This window comes from Schistocerca serialis, chromosome 3 (genome assembly GCF_023864345.2).
Source record: "Schistocerca serialis cubense isolate TAMUIC-IGC-003099 chromosome 3, iqSchSeri2.2, whole genome shotgun sequence".
Classification (NCBI taxonomy): domain Eukaryota; kingdom Metazoa; phylum Arthropoda; class Insecta; order Orthoptera; family Acrididae; genus Schistocerca; species Schistocerca serialis.
The window spans coordinates 986,552,653-986,572,557 of record NC_064640.1 but is presented as its reverse complement, the minus strand read 5'-3'; the positions used below and the strand labels follow the sequence as shown (position 1 = coordinate 986,572,557).

General features: G+C 41.8%; 2 protein-coding genes across 3 annotated transcripts in view; one reads left to right on the top strand and one right to left on the bottom strand.

Moving 5' to 3' along the window:
- The window catches only part of LOC126471432 (glucoside xylosyltransferase 1), a 158,671-nt gene extending 142,767 nt beyond the window's left edge, over window positions 1-15,904 (bottom strand). For both annotated transcript variants that reach the window (XM_050099591.1, XM_050099592.1), the window contains exon 1: window positions 15,554-15,904. In XM_050099591.1, coding sequence (XP_049955548.1) covers window positions 15,554-15,828 — 275 coding nt within the window. In that variant the 5' untranslated portion in view covers window positions 15,829-15,904. The remainder of the gene's footprint in view (window positions 1-15,553) is intronic.
- A 402-nt stretch (window positions 15,905-16,306) lies between these two features.
- Window positions 16,307-19,905, top strand: part of LOC126471431 (ADP-ribosylation factor-like protein 8B-A) — a 50,125-nt gene continuing 46,526 nt past the window's right edge. Inside the window, exons 1-2 of the mRNA XM_050099590.1 lie at window positions 16,307-16,600; window positions 16,855-17,009. Of these exons, the coding sequence (XP_049955547.1) occupies window positions 16,478-16,600; window positions 16,855-17,009 (278 nt within the window). The 5' untranslated portion in view covers window positions 16,307-16,477. The remainder of the gene's footprint in view (window positions 16,601-16,854; window positions 17,010-19,905) is intronic.

Genomic DNA, 19,905 nt, shown 5'->3' with positions numbered 1-19,905 from the left:
ACCGGGCGCCGCACCGACACTGAGGTGGGTCTTCAAGGCACAGGAGGTAGCCTTAGGTTGCCCATGCATGTCCAATGTGGAGTTGGCAGAGAACCACAGAGTCCCTGTGAGACGCCCTCATCGAGGACTTCCACACATTCGTGGTCCCCTTAATGGCTCGCAGTTTATTCTGCGTACTGAGATTTTGCCATTCCATCTCCAAAAGCTGAAAAACCTTGCGGCGTAATAACAAGCGTAGGTCAGTCACTGGCTGGTCGGTTTGTGGTATTGAAGGGATCAGACCACTAGGGCCATCGGTCCCTTTTTCCACGAACTTGAAGCACCCACAAAGAATAAGAACAAACAATGGAGATGACAAGAGATGACACAGGACAAGAGAGACAGAGACCAGAAAAAAGGAATTAAAATCACACCATGTGTGACAGTGGTTGGCCGACCACAGAAACAAAAAGGAAAAAGCCAACTACCAAGAAATGCACTAAAAACCCCAGTCTAAAATCATAGGCCAAAGACCAGACTCAACACAAAAAAGGACAAACACTTAGATCAATCGATAAAACCCCCCTGCACGAATAAAATCCAAAACTAAATCTGCCATCGCAACGTCATCTGATAAAAGTGCAGGAAGCGTATCAGGCAGTGCAAACGTCTGCCTGAGCAGAGTTAAAAGCGGGCAGTCCAACAAGATGTGGACCACCGTCAAAGTTGACCCACAGCGACACAAAGGTGGGTCCTCGCGGTGCCAGAAATAGCTGTGTGTTGTCCAGGTGTGGCCAATGTGCAGTCGGCAGAGGACAACAGAGTCCTTGCGAGAGACCCGCAAGGAGGAGCGCCACGCACCGGTAGCCTTCTTGAAGGCCCGACGTTTGTCGGGTGCGCCATTCTTCACCCCAGGTACAAAGTACCTTCTGCCACAAAACTGACCTGATGTCACTCTCCAAAAGACCAATCTCTGAGGCTGGTGCATCGACAGCCTGTTTGACCAGCGTGTCAACACATTCATTACCTGGTATTCCTACATGACCCGGGGTCCACACAAAGACCACAGAGCGGCCACAACAGGCAAGAGTATGGAAGGACTCCTGGACAGCCATTACCAGACGAGAGCAGGGGAAACACTGTAGCTCGTAAATCGCTCAGGGAGTCACTACAGATAACGGAGGACTCACCTGAGCAGGAGCGGATATACTCTAGGGTGCGAGAGATGGCGACCAGCTTGGCAGTGAAAACACTGCAGCCAGCCAGCAGTCAGTGTTTTTCACAATAATCCCCTAGAGTAAGAACATAACCGACATGACCAGCAACCATCAAACCATCAATATAGACAACGTCAGAGCCTCAAAATGTGGCAAGGATTGAAAGGAAGCGGCGGCTGAGCGCCTCAGGAGGGACTGAGTCCTTTGGGCCCTGTGCCATATCGAGCCGAAGGCACGGGCGGGGCAGACACCACGGGGATATATGCAGAGGGGCCCGGAAAAGAGGTGGAGGAGGGAAAAACCTCAAGCCCGGAGAGATGAGTTCTGATGCGAACTGTGACCGTACACCCTAACCGGGCCCACCGTTCAGGAAGATGGACGACCGACTGAGGGAACAGGAGACGATAATTGGGATGCCCGCGCAAGCTACAAACGTGTGTAGCATAAGCGGCAAGTAATCGGTGGCGCCAGAACTGCAATGGAGGGACACCTGCCTCCACAAGTATGCTGTTGACAGGGCTTGTCGGGAAAGCTCCAGTGGTGAGTTGGATCCCGCTGTGAAGGATGGTGTCAAGCAACTGCAATGCGGAAGGTGATGCTGAACCGTAAGCCAAGCTCCCATAATCTAGACGGGACTGAATTAATGCCTGGTACAGCCGTAGAAGGGTAGACCGATCGACACCTCAGCTGGAGTGACTGAAGCAACGAAGAGCGTTAAGAAGCCGCCAGCACGTCTGTTTAATCTGCCGAATATGAGGGAGCCAAGTCAACCGGGTATCAAAAACCAATCCCAAAACTGATACGTCTCCACCACAGCAAGAGGTTCGCCGTCAAGATAAAGCCATGGCTCAGGGTGAACACTGTGTCGCCGGCAGAAATGCATAACGCAAGTCTTGGCAGCCGAAAACTGGAAGCCATGCAATACAGCCCAAGACTGCGCCTTGTGGATAGAGCCCTGCAGCTGCCGTTCGGCAAACACTTAAGACAGATCCTTGCAGTACCCCACTATCCTGAACTCGTGAGGAACTATGGGAGGCCGTAACTTGCACGCGGAAGGAAAGAAGCGACAGAAAATTTTGTATGAAAATCAGGAGCCGACCCTGAAGACCCCAACCATGAAGCGTAGAGAGGATGTGATGTCGCCATGTCGTATCGTATGCCTTCCGCATGTCAAAAAAAATGGCAAATAGATGCTGATGGCGGGCAAAGACCATACGGATGGCAAACTCTAGGCACACCACATTATCGGCGGCACAGCAGTCCTTACGGAACCCACCCTGAGACGGAGCCAGAAGGCCCTGAGATTCAAGTAGCCAACTCAACCTCCAGCTCACCATGCGTTTGAGCAACTTGCAAAGAATGTTGGAGAGGCTAATGGGGCGGTAGCTGTCCACCTCCAGTGGGTTCTTGCCAGGTTTCAACACAGGGATTACGATGCTTTCCCAACATTGCGATGGGAACTCACCCACAACCCAGATACGGTTGAGAAGGTCTAGGATGCGTTTCTGGCAGTCCACTGAGAGGTATTTGAGCATCTGACAGTGGATGCGATCTGGCCGGGGAGCCGTATCAGGGCAAGCATCTAGGGCACTTTGGAATTCCAACTCACTGAACGGAGCATTGTACAATTCAGGGTGGCGCATGTGAAATGAAAGGCTCCAATGTTCCAATCGCTCTTTCAGGGAGCGGAAAGCCAGTGGGTAATTCCCAGAAGTGGAACTCTGAGCAAAATGCTTCCCTAAGCCGTTTGCAATTGTGTCAGAGTCAGTACAGACTGCTCCATTCAGTGAAAGTGCAGGTATGCTGATGGGGCTCTGATAGCCATAGAGTCGTCTAATCTTGGCCCAAGCCTGTGATGGAGAGGTACGGAGACCAAGGGTGGAGACATACCTTTCCCAGCACTCCTGCTTGCATTGGCAAATGAGGCGGCGGGTTCGCGCTAAGAGCCATTTAAAGGCGATGAGGTGTGCCAATGAGGGATGCCGCTTGTGATGCTGGAGTGCCCGCCTGCGATCTTTAACCGCCTCAGCGATCTTGGGCGACCACCAAGGCACAGTCCTCTGCCGAGGGGACCCAGAAGAACAGGGAATGGCAGATTCTGCGGCAGTAACAATGCCAGTGGTGACCGAGTGAACCACCGTATCAATGGCGTCATTGGAAAGAGGCTCAGTAGTGGCAATGGAGGTGAACAAGTCCCAGTCAGCTTTATTCATAGCCCATCTGCAGTAGCGCCCAGAAGAGTGACACTGTGACAGTGACAGAAAGATCGGAAAGTGGTCACTACCGCACAAGTTGTCATGCACACTCCATTGGACAGATGGTAACAGGCTAGGGCTGCACATCGAAAGGTCGATGGCCAAGTACATGCCACACGCCACACTGAAATGTGTGAAGGCACCACTATTTAAAAGAGAAAGGTCTAGCTGTATCAATACTTGCTCAATGATGCTGCCTTGGCCTGTTGCCACTGATCCACCCCCACAGATGGTTATGGGCATTGAAGTCGCCCAATAACAGAAAAGGTGGCGGCAATTGGGCTATCAGCGCAGCCAGGACATGCTGCGGTACATCAACATCCGGTGGAAGATAGAGACTGCAGACAGTAACAGCCTGAGGGGTCCACAACAGAACAGCGACAGCCTCTAAAGGTGTTTGTAGAGGGACAGACTCGCTGTAAAGAGAGTGAAGGATGTAGATGCAGACGCCACCAGATACCCTCTCATAAGTTGTCTGGTTCCTATAATAACCCCAATAGCCATGGAGGGTGGGGATTCACATCGCCGGAAACCAAGTTTCCTGTAGAGCAATGCGGAGGAAAGGGTGAAGGCTGAGAAGTTGTCGGAACTCAGCAAGATGGTGGAAAAAACCACTGCAGTTCCACTGGAGTATGACATTGTCCATGGCCGAGAAAGGCGTGAAGGGACTGAGGAGGCAGATTACGCCACTGTGTCACCTGCTGCCACCGATTGAGTACCTACGGGAGCAACACCCATCACGTCTGAGGGACCGACAAGATCTAGGTCCTCAGCAGACACCAGAATCTCCACTGCATCCTCAGACGCAGAGCTTGTAGGTAGCAGTGGAGTGGGTGCCACCGCAATTTCCTTTTGATCTTGGTCCAGAGTTGTGAAGGTGACGTATGGCACCCAATGGATGAGACTTATCTCTCCCAACACTCCTGCTTCCGTTGTTTGATAAGGTAGCGAACATGGGCACGGAGCCATTTATAGGCTATGAGGTGCTCCAGTGAAGGGTGTTGCTTATGCCACTGTAGAGCACACCGGTGCTCCTTAATTGCTTCAGCGACTTCGGCGACCCAAGGGACTACCTAATGCCAGGGGCACCCTGAAGAGCGAGAGATCGTGTTTTCTGCCGCAGAAACAATTTTTGTAGTCACCTGCTCAACAATCACATTGACGTTACCGCGTGGGGCAGATTCAACAGTGACAGCAGAGGTGAAAGTTTCCCAGTCCGCCTTGTTTAAAGACCAACAGGGCAGACGTCCGTGGGCCTGATGCCGGGGCAGTGACAGGAAGATGGGGAAGTGGTCACTACCACGCAGGTCGTAATGTGCTCTACAGTGGATAGATGGGAGAAGCCCTGGACTGCAAATTGATAAATCAATGGTCGAGTAACTACCATGAGCCACACTGAAATTTGTGGAGGCCCCAGTATTTACGAAGCAGAGGTTGAACTGAGACAGAAGGTTTCGACATATCTGCCTTGGCCAGAGAGCATGGTACCACCCCACAAAGGGTTATGGGCATTAAAATCTCCCAAAAGTAAGAAAGGTTTAGGGAGTTGATCAATCAGTGCAGCTAATACATTCAGGGGTATGGCACCACCTGGAGGAAGATATACATTGCAGACAGTTATTTCCTGTGTCGTCCTTATTCTGACAGCCACGGCTTCAAGCGGGGTTTGAAGGGGCAGATGTTCACTACAGACTGACTTGAGGACACGAACGCAAACTACACCTGACACTATTATAGTCGCTACGGTTCCTGTAATATCCCTTATAGCTGCAGAGGGCAGGGGTCTGCATTGCTGGGAACCAGGTTTCCTGGAGGGCAATGCAGATAGCTGGTCTAAAGCTTAATAGTTGCCGTAGCTCAGCCAGGCAGTAGAAAAAACCGCCATAATTCCACTGGAGGATGACATCATGAGACTGGGAAGGCATGGAACATTCAATGAGGCAGTTTACACCTCAGGGTCACCTGCCGCACCCAACTGTTTTCCTGAGCAGTCTATATCCATTTTGTCTGAGGGTCTGGAGAGATCCAGGTCCTCAGCAGACGCCAAAATCTCCACCCCATCCTCAGAAACAGAGGTTGTAGGTAACGGTGGCGTGGGTGCCACCATAATTTCCTTGGTCTTAGAGATTTTGTTTTTGGATTTCTCTCACTGCTCCTTTGGTTTCCCGGGCTGGGAGGACTTCACTGGCTCAGTCTCTGTGATTGAGGATGAGTGTGAAGCCCTGTGACTAGCTGCTTTTGGGCTCTACAGCCACTGGCGAGTGTCATCTTTCCCACTAGCAGTAACCTGGGAAGGGAGTGACCCAAGGGACCCCTTCCTAGTGAGAGAAGCCGAAGATGACTTACACTTCTCCGGCTTAGAAGTGGGAACAGGCGTCCGTGGGGGTGTTGCTCCCGAAGTAGGTGGTGCAGGAGCAACAGGGAGTGAAATGCCCCCCACTATCAAGTGGGCAGGTATAGTCTTCCAGCTCTGAGAAGTGACGGGTTGGCGGAGCTGTTGGTGCCATAACTGTTGTAGGGGTGGTGTAAGACAATGTCATACGTAAAGGATGCAGGCGTTTGAATTCTCTCTTAGCCTCAGTGTAGGTCAGTCGGTCCAGGGTTTTATATTCCATGATTTTCCTCTCTTTCTGTAAAATCCTGCAGTCTGCTGAGTAAGGTGAATGATGCTCTCCGCGATTGACACAGATGGCAAGGGGCGAGGAGGGGGGGGGGGGGGGCGTGCATGGAGTATTGGGATGTGATGGACGACCACAATCTTGACATGTGATGCTGGAAGTACAGCAGGAAGACATATGGCCAAACTTCCAGCACATAAAGCACCGCACTGGGGGAGGGATATATGGCTTGACGTCACAGCAGTAGACCAATCTTCTCGGGCAATGTGTCACCCTTGAAGGCCAAGATGTAGGCACCGGTGGCAGCCTGATTATCCCTTAGACCCTGATGGATATGCTGGACGAAATGAGCACCTCGCCGCTCTAAATTGGCGCACAGCTTATCGTCAGACTGCAAAAGAAAGTCCCTGTGGAATATAATACCCTGGACCATATTTAAGCCCTTACGGGGCATGATGGTAACAAACATCCTCCAACTTGTCACAGGCGAGTAATGCCTGTGACTAGGCAGAGGATGCTGTTTTTTGTTTTTAAGACTGACCCAGAGTGCATTTTGGACAAGCCCTCCACCTCCCCAAAATTGTCCTGCAAACGCTCCACAAAAAACTGAGGGTTCATGGACATGAAAGATTCCCCATCAACCCTCGTACATATGAGGTGCCAGGGCAAATAAGCTTCAATGCCATCCTTAGCCTGGCAGTCCTCCCATGGTCTGGCCAGGAAAGGAAATGATTTGGGGTCATATTTCTTAGCACTGAAGTTAGACTTTGCCGGCTTAGAGACTGTTAGCGGTGGACCACCAACAAGAGATTATGTACTACACTTCATGGCATGTCATCCACCCTGATGCCACCCTCTCCGGCCAGGGGCCCTCCCCACGGGTGCCACCCACCCTCAGCAAGGGCCACCTGGCGGGATGGCCATTGCCAGGAGTCCCGATGCTCCAGGGAGATGGGCATCTACTCCATGGCATACGTGGGGAGTTAACGGCACAGGCATCCGCAGAGTGATCCCTGTGTTGTCAGGGGGCTACAACCAACAGGGTACATGGCAGCCCCACCAATATGGACTGGCTACCGTGCTGGATACGAGGTGCGACACTGCATAGAGCATGGTGGAAAACGTACCCAGGAAGGTGTCCTTGCCCAAGAGATGGAGAATGAGCAGGATTGGAATGCGACAATGAGAAAGTGGCTAAAGATGGAGGATGGACATGATGCACCATGTAAGGTGCCCTTCCCCAATTGGCTCGCTCTTCGGGAAAATTTAGAAAGATGGAGGTCAAACCCGACAGGGATCATCACATTACGGCCGAAATGTGTGTTTAATGTCTCGTCGAAATCAAGATCATTAGAGATGGAACACAAGCTCGGCTTAGGGAAGGACAGAGGGGGAAAGCGGCCGTGCACTTTCGAAGGAACCATCTCGACATTTGCCGTAAGTGTTTTAGGGAAATCACGGAAAATCTGAATCTGGATGGCCAGACGTGGCTTTGGACCGTTGCTCTCCCGAATGCGAGTCCACACTGACAGCCAACAGTTGCATATCCATTGTTTTTATTATGCCTCTGTGAATGTCAGGCCTGTCTCTCATGCATTGCATTGATCCACAGCACTATATAATTTGGTCACACGATCTCTGGCAGTGCCATGGTACTGGGTGGCTGCCTATCACTCACTGCGCCACAGGGTAGCACTTCATCTTGCAGCGGCCACATGCACTAAACGATCTGACAACTCCTGCAGCTAAGGGTTGTAAAGTTTCTACCTTACATATTATTAAAATGAAACAATGAGTGTGTAATGCTGACTCTGTCAATTGCATTGCACTGCACTCAACTAATGTGGTTATGGCTTCTATCGCTGTCATGTGTAATTCTCTTAAAATTCATCTCTTTTTTCCCCCTCCTTCAACAAACCTTATGTGTAGAAAATGTTAAACAGTTAGATATCACAGCACACTACCTCAGCAAACAATTTTGAGTGCAAAGTTGCCACTTTATTTAGCGCAACACATCCTCTAGCGACTGGCTAGATGGATACGATGATCATTTACATTTTCAACACACTATGATCGGCTATATCAAGACAGCAATGTCAAAAGACTGTGTTTTGTGCACTTTATTCCCAGAACACTTAGAAAAGGCAGCAAACCTACTGAAGAGACTACATCTACTATGCTTGCCAGTCATCTGGGTACTGCTGCACTGTACAGATCCCTACAGGATAGGAGGATATCAAAATAGCCAATTTTTAAGAATTTCAAACATCTATTTGAAACCCTATTGGAAATCCTATCCTACTAACACCCAAGTGTCTCATAGACTCCCCCTACCACCGCAGAAGTATGACGTTGAAAAGTGTATTAAAAGATCCCCTTAGGGATGACAGAATATACGATAAATGGGCTCTGAGAGAAGTAAATCTTCTATGTATGCAGTACGATGAAGTGAAAAAAATAAGCAACACATCTACACTCGTCATTAGATACAAGACTTTCTATGACTGTAGTAACATCCTCTATGTAGTGTAAATTATCAGATAGTTACACAACAACTGATGTGTTGTGTATAACAGTGTTCTACAATTACTGTACTGGGGAAGTAATAAAACATGAAAGTTGACTGGTATACAAGTAAACCTTCCAGAGAATCCCAACTGAGGAAAGCCTGTCTGCCTCTAGTTTTGTGTATTTGCTTGTAAACTATGTGGAAATTGTTAACATAGACTCCAATAAATATGTGTAAATATTATACCCAAGTGTTATATTAAAGCTGGAGAAACATTTTTCTCAATCCAGGACATTAAGACTATATCTGAAAATCTAGATGTGACTGGGGAATAAAAGATGTCAGCATTTACTGCAAATAGCAATGGAAAGTGGCCATACGCTGGAGCACTCACAGAAAATAATGCATTTGTGGTGGATGTTTACTATATTAAAGGGCACATGAAGAATCTATAAACATCCATTCCTATTTGGATCTGCTTAAAAAGGGTGGTTGCAATGTACCTAAATGTGCTGGACTTGACAATGGGCATCTACCAACAGAAAAGCTGTCTGCAGAGTTTAAAACTCACAACATAACTACATTTAATGGTAGTTCATCTGCTGAAGTTGTAAAATTAAAGTTATATATGAAAATTCATCAAGAATGTATAGGAGGAGAGTTGGTAACATATGGTACACCCATAAAGTTTTGGAACATTTTAACAGCAGTGTAATCCAGGAAATACAAGACAAAGTTAAAATCCCCAAATGTTCCCAGCTAGAAGAACTGTAAGAAAGAATGAAGCTATTACTAAAGGAGATAAGACAGATAGTTCACAGGAAAAAAAAAAAGGAAAAAAAAATTAAATATGCATGGAATTTGAGAACATAACTTCTTTGTATTTATTGATTAACTGGTTGGAAAAATAATTAGATGGTTCAGATGTATATTTCAATAAAAGTTAAGAATTAAGGTGAATGTTATCTAAAGTACAGCATACAAACATAAAGACAATTGTTTTCTGTGTTCTCAAACAACAAGCAAGTCAAACAAGTGTCACCATTTATAGGTAGCCATGGAGCAAAATTTGTAAGAATCAGTAAGGATAACCATATTTAAGACAGTTAAAGTCAAAACACTCACTGACAATGCATTAACATTGTAATGCACTCCACTTCCACCATATTCCTTGTGTTTTACTATTTAATTGTAAGACCTAATTGTTTAATATGTGCTGCAGATCAGATGTGTTGAAAAAATATGAATTTTAATACAATTATACATGACAATGATTGAGGCCGAGCCTCACTGATTGAATGTAGTGTTTGGCCACAACACCATCAGTAGAACCTTTACAGCATTACTCATCCATTGTTTCACTGTAATAACATGTAAGGAAGCAGCTTAGTGGTAGGAGCTATGGTAGGTGCTGTCAGATAGTGAATGAGTGTAGCATCTAGCACAGTCAATGATAAAAGCAGCCAAGGAGCAGGCCTGGTGTGACTCTAAATGTCTACAAATACAGCGGCAGAAGACAGATGCACGACTGTCAGTGGTTGGCGTGACAAGGCTCACTATTGTTTATAATAACATCTACACAGCTGAAGCGACAACAATTGCTTGTACTGGATACGGTCACCTGAGGACTGACAAGTACTTGAAGTGACAATGTGCTGTGCTTTAGAGCCACAGGGCAATAACCCTAATAGCATATGTAGCTGAACCTAATTATTTCAGCAGATCATAAATGTGTTTCTTCCTATTCAATTTCTCATCAATGCACACACTCAGAAACTTTGAATATTCTGCCTCAGCAAACAGACTTCTGTTTGAAGTCTATATTTATCAATGGTGTTCTGCCATTTATTGTACAGAACTGCATATCCTGTGTTTTCTCAAAATTTAGTGAGAGTCCATGTGCAGAGAACTACTCAATAATTTGCTGAAAGCTGTTATTTATAATGTCCTCAGCTAATTCTTGTTTGGTGGGTGTGATTACTATACTTATATCATCAGCATAAAGAACTAGCTCTGCATCTTCATGAGGACAGAGTGGCAAGTCATTAACACTGTCAACTAACAGCGAATGAACACACAAATACTGGCAAAAATAATGTTAGGGTTGTATATCAGTTTGTAACCTAAACTGCCTTGTGGTGCATGCTATTCCCCTGATAACACAATTCTTAGCTGTAGGATTCTTTTCTGATGATCAAAGGCACAAAACATGGACACAATCTTCGAACTGTGAAGAAGGGCTGTAAGAATAATAAATAGAAGTCGCAGTTAGGCTCAGTGTAAAGAACTAAGGCCTACTTAAAAAACTGGGTATCCTTACTGCATCAAGTGAATATATTGACTAATCAAATTCACCAAGTGTAAAAAAAATGCAACACCACCATAAACTAGTAGAGAATAAAACTGTGCAATAAACTGCCCAAGGAGATTAGGGATTACTAAAACAAATTTGTTAAAAAAAAAAAAAAAAAACACAGCTAAAACATACTTCATAACTAATGCATGTTACACATTACCTGGAAGGATTTAAACAACAGTTAATAATGAAAGGAGACAGCTACACATTACTATGAGAGGCTTTTACAGAAAAATCATGGTTTAAGATCTGATGTGCATGATCGTCATATCTTGTCATTATCCTGAGTTCAACGTCTCAATCATCATAGGTGGGATGCTAACTCAGATTTTCAGGTGGACTGAGAGTAGGACATGAAAATGTGCAGGGGGTATAGTTCATTGTTTATCAACTTGGAGTCAGTTTTTCAAACAGACTGGAGTAAGTGCAAGGAACCTAGCAGCAGGTTCATGGTCCAGGAGTCACCAGCAAGTGTTCTTACTGCAATGAAAAACTGTGTCTCTTAAGTTGTATGGGACAAACAGTGTGTAAAATGACATTGTACAATGGAGACCAACTTAATGAGGGAGTGCATTTGTCAATACACTGATCTAATTTTCAGGAGGGCAGACTTTGCATTGTCCAACCATGCAGATTCAGGTCTTCCTAAATCATTTCACACAAATGCTGTAATGGTTCCTTCAGCAAGGCCATGGGCGGCCACTGATCTTATCTTCGCAAAAATATACCTACATACTCTATGTACTCATATATTTTGAACACTTTATTTTCACTGCATTATGATGACAAAGTCTTCATCACTGGAAGATGATTCCTGCATGAATAAATCAAATCAAATCAGGAAAGGATACTTCCCAAATTTCTGAAAATGAAAGTACTAAAATAAGACTATAAACATAATTAGGTCAAAATGTATACATATCTGTAATTAAAGCCTTTAAAATGAGGGGAGTGGGGAATCAGATGTACAGACAATTTTTTTAACTACAAAGCTAGTTCAACTGACTTCCCTCTCATTATTTGCTACAACAGGGTTGTGACTAAAAATGGAACCATGACATTGATGAACATTTACTGGGTAAACAGGAACTCTACTGGGAAACAATAAAATAAATTTTAGACATAATTTTCTGTTTTCTTGTTTCCATTTCAAACTGCCATTTTTAAATAAATTAAACATTTTACTTTGCATATAAAATCAGAAAAAATAATTACTATTATGTTACTCTGATTCACTTCTTAAATGGGAAAAACACATGAATCACCTAAATGTTGCCGATGGCACTGTATTATTTGCATCTAATGTGGTAACTTCAAAAACTAATGGAAGAGTTGAGTAGAGGATGTTTGGGAGTGAACCTGAAAATCTGTGAGAATATAACTAAAATAATGTTTACCCAAAATACAGACAAGAAAATAGGACAAATTAACGATGAAGACAATAACTGACTGTAAAACAGGTGAGTAAAAAATGGCTTAGTTAATCAGTTGCATGTTCCACTGATCAATCGCACGGTATGGTAGCCGCTGTTATGTGGAACGTGTCAAGTGCACAAGAAATGCACATGTGAAACAAGATTTTTTTTAAATATATGATTTCAATTTATTTTTGAAGCTATTACTTCTGTCTGTCAGGCATTTCATTTCATCTGGTAATTTGTCAAATATTTTTATTTTACCCCTTTCTGTGCCAAAGATAGGTTGAGTAACTGATAGTGTAAGTCTTTCTTTTTTCTGGTATTATAATCATGAATGTTACTGTTGTTTTTAAACTGGTCCATGTTGTTGAGAACAAATTTCATTAGTGAGTAAATGTACTGTGAGGCTGTTGTAAGAATTCCCAATCTTTTTAAGATGCTACAAGATGTGCGACTATGAACCCCACACATTATTCTAACCAGTTTCTTTTGAGGAGCGAATACTTTTTGTTGAGTTACCCCAAAATATACCGTATGACATTAGAGAGTGAAAGTATGCAAAGTATGTTAGCTTACTAATTCCTATATCCTCAAAATTGGCAATTATTCTGATTACATAAGTTGCTGAACTTAGTTGCTTTAGAAGATCCAAAATATAAAATTTCCACTTAAGATTCTCATCTGCATGTACACCCTGTCTACTGACTTCTGTTGATGTGTTACATTTATTGAAAGAACTGTACTTTTTGCAGCAGAAAACTGTATGTACATTGCTTTTTCAAAGTTTAAAGCAAGCCCATTTGCAGAAGACCAATTAATAACTTTTCCAAAGACCTTATTTGTGTCATTTTTAATTGGAGTTTCTTTAATTGGATTAATAATGATGCTTCTATCATCAGCAAACAGTGTCAGTTCAGCTTCTTGTTTCAGATAAGAAGAAAGGTCGTTCATATACATCAAGAACAGAAGGGGACCCCCATGATTAAACCCTGTGGAACACCTAATATAATTTCATCCCAGTTAGATGATTAGATGAAGTGGCAAATTTATTTAAATCACTTGACTCATATAAAGAAACTTTTTTGTTTCCTTTTCTGTAGGTATTACTTAAACCACTCATATGCTATTCCATTTATACCACAGAATTGTAATTTGTGTAACATAATGTCATGGTTCACACAATCAATAAACAGAGTTTTCTGAATTAAGAAGCTTCTGAACCGTAGGCAATCAGTGTGTATTACCTCTTGCATCTTGTGGCAGTGAGAAATAAACTTTTAATGTGAAGCCCATTTGAAGTTGGTTGCTCAGGGAGCAATGGAGAAATGCATGTGGAAAATTACTAGGAGAGACAGGAAAGCAAACAAATGGATCAGGTAATAGGCCTGGGTGGAAGACGTAATTATGATCTTAAGAAAATGGTGGTGAGAGAGGCCTCTAGCCAAGTGAACAGATTGTAGAAGGATCAAGGAAACATTTTGCTAAATAACCAAGTGATGAAAAAAGGCTGAGATGATGATGATGCAACAGAGTGGGAAGTTACAAAACACAGAAGAGCAACATGGGTGCGGATATCTTAAAAATGTAATGCATGGTAAAGTCTAGAGGAAGCCTTTATACAGCAGTGGCTGTCAAATTGTATCTTAAAAATGTAATGCATGGTCAAGTCTAGAGGAAATCTTAATACTGCAGTGGCTGTAAAATTGTATGTGCTGCTGATTACGATGATTGCAATCTGTTAACATACTGATGACAGTAACTTTGTTACAAAGGTGATGGTTATATGTATTTAATAACGTGTTGTACTAAAGGGAGAAGATGATAGTACTGGACCCTATTGTTAGTGACAGGTGGAACACTAAGCGTTACCGTTTACAAGTTTTGTAGCATTTTTCTTGCAACATGTGGCTCTTCTACATTTTGAATATCCATTATAAAGAGCACTTTTATTAACAGCCCTACTGCCTTCATTGTGAAAAAAAAACATTGACCATCATTATAATGACAACCACAAACTCCAGTCATGTGCCATTTACAAGATGTCAAAGTACTTTCTATAATATTATACCACGGAATGAAGGTCTATTGAGTCTAGTGTTAAAGTCTACATGTTCAGCCTGAGGAAGAAGACAGTCATGTTATATTCAAAATTCAATTCACACAAGGAATATGTACAATGTCTTGAGTTCAGGTGAATAGCACATGAAGCTCTAGAAAAATATGTACTTAGAAGACAAATTAAACATAGCTTCTTTAAGGGGGCATTAATGTTCTTTTTGGTGGACTTATGTAGGATTTAGAGATAAAAACCTAGAATCAATCCCATATATCTGTTACTGAAGATTTTGAGTTGGTCCATGAAATATTCTTAGGTAGTTCTATACCCGCAAAATGCAGGTTTAGATGTACAGGCTGTTAAAATCTGGCATGCAGCTCTAATGCATTATCCAACAAAGTGCATAGAGCTACATTTGTAGTTAATAAAGAATAATATCAGCTTCAATAATGTTGTGTTTATCTTACTGCCAAAAATTATTATAAGAGCAATAGTGTTCGTGAGTAAATTAAGTTCAACAGCACAATGGTCGATTTATCCCATTACACTTCCTGAATAACAATAAGAAATGTTTATGTGGAAGGCGAACAGAAAAGAAACATACGTCATACAAAAAGGACACTTGTCAGTTAAATTTTGGTGCAGAGATTCCACGTAACATAACATCTAGTCATAAAAAGCCACTTTCTTTACTATACATAGCATGCACCCAGTAGCGCTCAAAGTTAGAAGTATCTGGGAGTTTAAGAATTATTTTCAATATGTTCTCTTTTTTCCTCTCCTGTCACTTCCCCTCATCCCTGAAACTTGCGTTTGTCAATTTGGTTATTGCCAATCTGAAACATAGGTCTATACAACTAAAATCTATTTAGAGGCAGTAAAGTATGAGGATATAATTAAGAGAGTCAAAACACTTTCAGCTATATTATATTTTGCACAGTCAACAATGTTATTCTCTTCTTCACAGTCTAAATAGTTTTTCCATATTACATGTCTTCCAGACGCTTCCAAACATATGAATCTGAGTTCTATGGAAACAAAAATCAATAATTTACTATAATAAATACACAAAATAATAACCCTTCCTCTCTCTCAAACTGACCCATAAATCAAATTTTGCTTTAAATAACAACGAATACACGTACCTGCTACTCCAAGGATTGCGAAGTGAACCTCTGTAAAGATGTGGAACACTAGCATCTGCTTCAATTTTGGTTTCTGTGCTTCTAGAGATAATGTCACCCCTGGTTTCAAACTGTGTGGACGGCTTATGCTTCACATACACTAAGTTCATGGCACTAGTTTGACTTCCAAATCCATTATACAGTTTTGGTTTGAGGTACAAAAGATTCACGCCAACGAATACAAAACAGACGCAAACAGCTAGCAGCAATATTACCAAGCGTGTTAGCGATTTCATGCTGAAATAATGCTTGGCACGCTACACGCTGTGAAAAAATCACATTGTGTCACAAATCTCATTATCCTTCATTAAAATAAACAACACAATGTTTTGAAATAAAAAGATATTACACACCACTGCATATCGTAATGGAACTCTTTGACATCGAATGTTAAAAAAATCGATAATAAAGTTCAGAAAAACGTACTGGAAAAAGTACAGAAGTAATATTTTCGTAGTTCTATAAATTTTATTCCCCTGGAAAAGCTACAGTAAAATAAGGATACGAATTATGTAACTAGGTTTATAGGTATTTTGAAAGACAGCAAACAATAACACCACCTACCAGAGTTAAATTTATTTACCTAAAAATTAGAAATATGTTTTATGTACAATAAACATTGCTGTCAAATGTAACGGAACATCACTATGACAATAGTGTCATCGCCCTATTACGCACTAAGGGTTTATATAATTTTTGGGTGACAGCGCATTCAGTGTGGATTTTGAACCTTGCAGTAACACGAATAGTCATAGGACTTTTGACGGCCAGATGTTGATGTGAAGTCAAATATTGTAATTGTCGGTGCCTTCGGCAATATTCTGATATTCCAAGTGGACCACTTTATTTTAACTGCTGTGGGCAGATTTCATAGCGGCAGACAACATGTTGGCTTTAATAAATCGTATTCTAGATTGGTTTAAAAGTTTGTTTTGGAAAGAAGAAATGGAACTGACATTAGTAGGCTTGCAGTACTCTGGTAAAACTACGTTCGTAAACGTCATAGCGGTAAGAACATAAATATTGATATATTAAAACTTTATTTTCATGATGATTCATTTCTTTTGGACGACTGGCATACTCTTGTTCAATCGTTAATTACCAGTGAATTTCGTGAAAGTGGTTTTTGTGCAGTTTTTTATATTGCTCTTTCAAACAGCAAGTTTGGCACTACGAAGTTTTGCTTTATTGTGTACTTTATGTTGCCCATATGTCTCCGGTTTTTACTTTAGTGTGATGATGGTTCTTTCATATGTTTGCAGTCCGGTCAATTCAGTGAAGATATGATACCGACGGTAGGTTTCAATATGAGGAAGATAACAAAAGGAAACGTAACGATAAAAGTATGGGACATTGGAGGACAGCCCAGATTTAGATCGATGTGGGAGCGATATTGTCGCGGAGTAAATGCCATTGTGTAAGTTTTCATACCATTTTGTTTTGTAGTGTAACATATCATTACATCTTAAGAACATCCTGGTGTGTTATCTTGACCTTTTAAACAAAAAGGGCCAAGATTTCTATCTGCTGACGGAATTCTTGAGAAACTATTTCGAAAATTTTTTGGACCAAATGTTTCACTGAAACAGTTGGTAATTAATGTCGACATTGTCCTTTTCCAGCCACTTAACACACTCGTGACGAAATCTGTTTCTCACTGACTAAGGGAGGAAAAAAGTATCAAACCATGTATGTCATTTGCTTAAGGACTGGCATCTCAGAATTTTAGATTTTGACAGTACACTGTCTGAAGTGAGTGTATGGATTGCACAGTAAAGATAACTATTTACAAATATTAGTTTGTGATATGATATCATTTAACTGCACAAGTAGATAATTAGGAAAATTGATAAAATTGGAAGATACTGAGAAAAGTAAATAACTGTGATGCAATTTATATAAAATTAAGGAAATGAGTGATATCAGCAAACACTATTAGAAAAAAGCCATAGAATAAGAAAGCTTGCTGAGTACATCCCATGCTAAAAGTGGAGATAAAATTGTTTAAATATTGAAAATAAAGTAATGTCAGTTGAAAGAGGCAGCAGAATGTGTACGGACAACTGGTGAAAAATTGTCAAATAGCCATTTCAAAAATGAACTGCACCTAGTAGGAAAATCATGGAAAATCTAAATCAGGATTGCCACATGTGGATTTGAACTCTGGTCCTCCTGATTGAAAGTCCAGTGTGCTAACCACTGTCCTATCTCACTTCGTGAAAACAGTGTGATGGCTGAAGTTATGTAACTGCAGTAAGAAATAAGACTCAGCAGTGAACATGTGGAAATAGGAAACTAAAGCTATAATATATGGTTGACCCTTGACATCTGTTTGTAAATAAATGTTTGGAGAAAAGAGTGGGGGAGAGTTGCGAGAGGAGAAAAGTAAACTAGTGGCTTGGAGGTGCTAAAGGAAGAGCTACCAGTGGAACAGCTTAGAGAACAAAAAAACAATGTGGTGCAGCGGTAAGTTAGTACACACATTCTAGGAGTCAGAGTTCTTATCTGGTCATCCAGATTTAGGTTTTCTGCAGTTTCACCAAATTGTTTGATGTGAATGCTAGACTAAGTCTTTCAAGTGGATATAGCAAACTTCCTTCCCATTCTTTTCCATGTTATGTTTGAACTTGGTGCCAAATGACTTCATTGTTAATAGGATGCTAACCCGTATTCTTGCTTCATTCCTTTCGAGTGAACTCATATTGGCAAATACTAAAACTGTTGCTCACAAAAGTGTTTTTAGTTATATACCTGATACAGATGTAGCACACAGTGTTCAGCAACAAAGACTGGAGAAAACAGAGGGACGCAATTGTGGATGAAACTTAGTAAGAAGCTTCATCCACACGGTCGACTGCAGTTTCTGTGGATAACATTAAGTGTGTGTTGTATAAATTAATCACAGCTAAATTGATAATGCATTAATTGTGACAATACACATGCAGGAAATCTCTGTTCAGTATACTGAATGAACACTGAATTTGTTAAAGTATGGTGAATCATGGTTTATGATAGGATCAGAATTTTTACAGGGGAAGAGTGGTGGTGGTGGTGGTGGTGGTGGTGGTGGTGGTGGTGGTATGATTATATATTTCTTAGCGACTATTTCAAAAGCCTCGGTATTATTTCTATCCCAATGCTGTTTATAAATAAATTTTGTTGTATATTTGACACAGAAATCTGTTCATGTATACTGTAGAGACTGAGAAATTCTCAGAAAAATGACAGTATCTCTCAGAAACAGAGTTATTACTAACTTCAGTGACAAACCTGTACCACTAAAAACACAGTTTTTTTTTTTTTTCTCCCAAATAGGCTGAAAGACTGTTTAGTGCAAGAACGATACAATAAGATTAAGAGCGAAAACTTAACAGAAGAGTTGATTTTTGCAACACACTTTCTTAAAATAATAGGAACGACAGATTTCAGGTAGTATGTGACTGCGATCCAGTTCATGTGAAAATGAATCGAGGACTTGCAACATATTAGGGCATAAGTGTCAGTCAAGCAAGTCGCAAAATTGCTGTGATGAGTGCATCAAAAATACAGAACCCAGTGCTTAAAGATGAACAGTCAGTAAATGTAGCTGTTTACACCAATATGATTGTTTATTCTGTTGAAATTTTTGATATTTTAAAAGCAGTAACCCTGGGCCTAAAACTGCAGTGTCATATCCTTCCTAATTATTAGGAATTAATGACACAGTTATTGACAGGACTGTACCTTCAGATATCTTTGCCAAGCTATGAGGAATTTAATGTAATTACTTAATTCATTTAGATTCACATCTAGTTACTGGACAAATAGTCATCGCTAGGGTCAGTAGGATGGAATCGAACCAGTACGGGGACATTCATGTTTTTATTCCAGTTGACCATTTTTTTTGTGTCTTTTCCACTTGTTTCTTTCGTAATTTACACGAAAATTTCCTTTGTGTTTACTAAATGATATGCAGTTGGACCTAAAAGTACATATCTGGGGTGATCTAAAGTGGAACCACCACGTAGTAGTAGTTAAGAAAAAAAAGAAACAAGTGGTGGGTTAAGATCCATGGGAACAATCTTAAGGACTTGTAATTCACATACAAAATAAGTAGTTCACAAAATCCTCCTACAACTGACCGAAATATTATTCAGTGATGTGGATTTATTACCACACAGACTGAGCAGATGAGTTGGAGAATAGCACCATATTTCACCACGAGTATGTTTAGGAAGTGCTAAGCATTAAGGAGGTAGCATGCTTATCCAGCTCCAATGACACTGCTAGAAAGGTGTGTATCCATGGGGTTTACAGTTAAAATTCCATGTGTG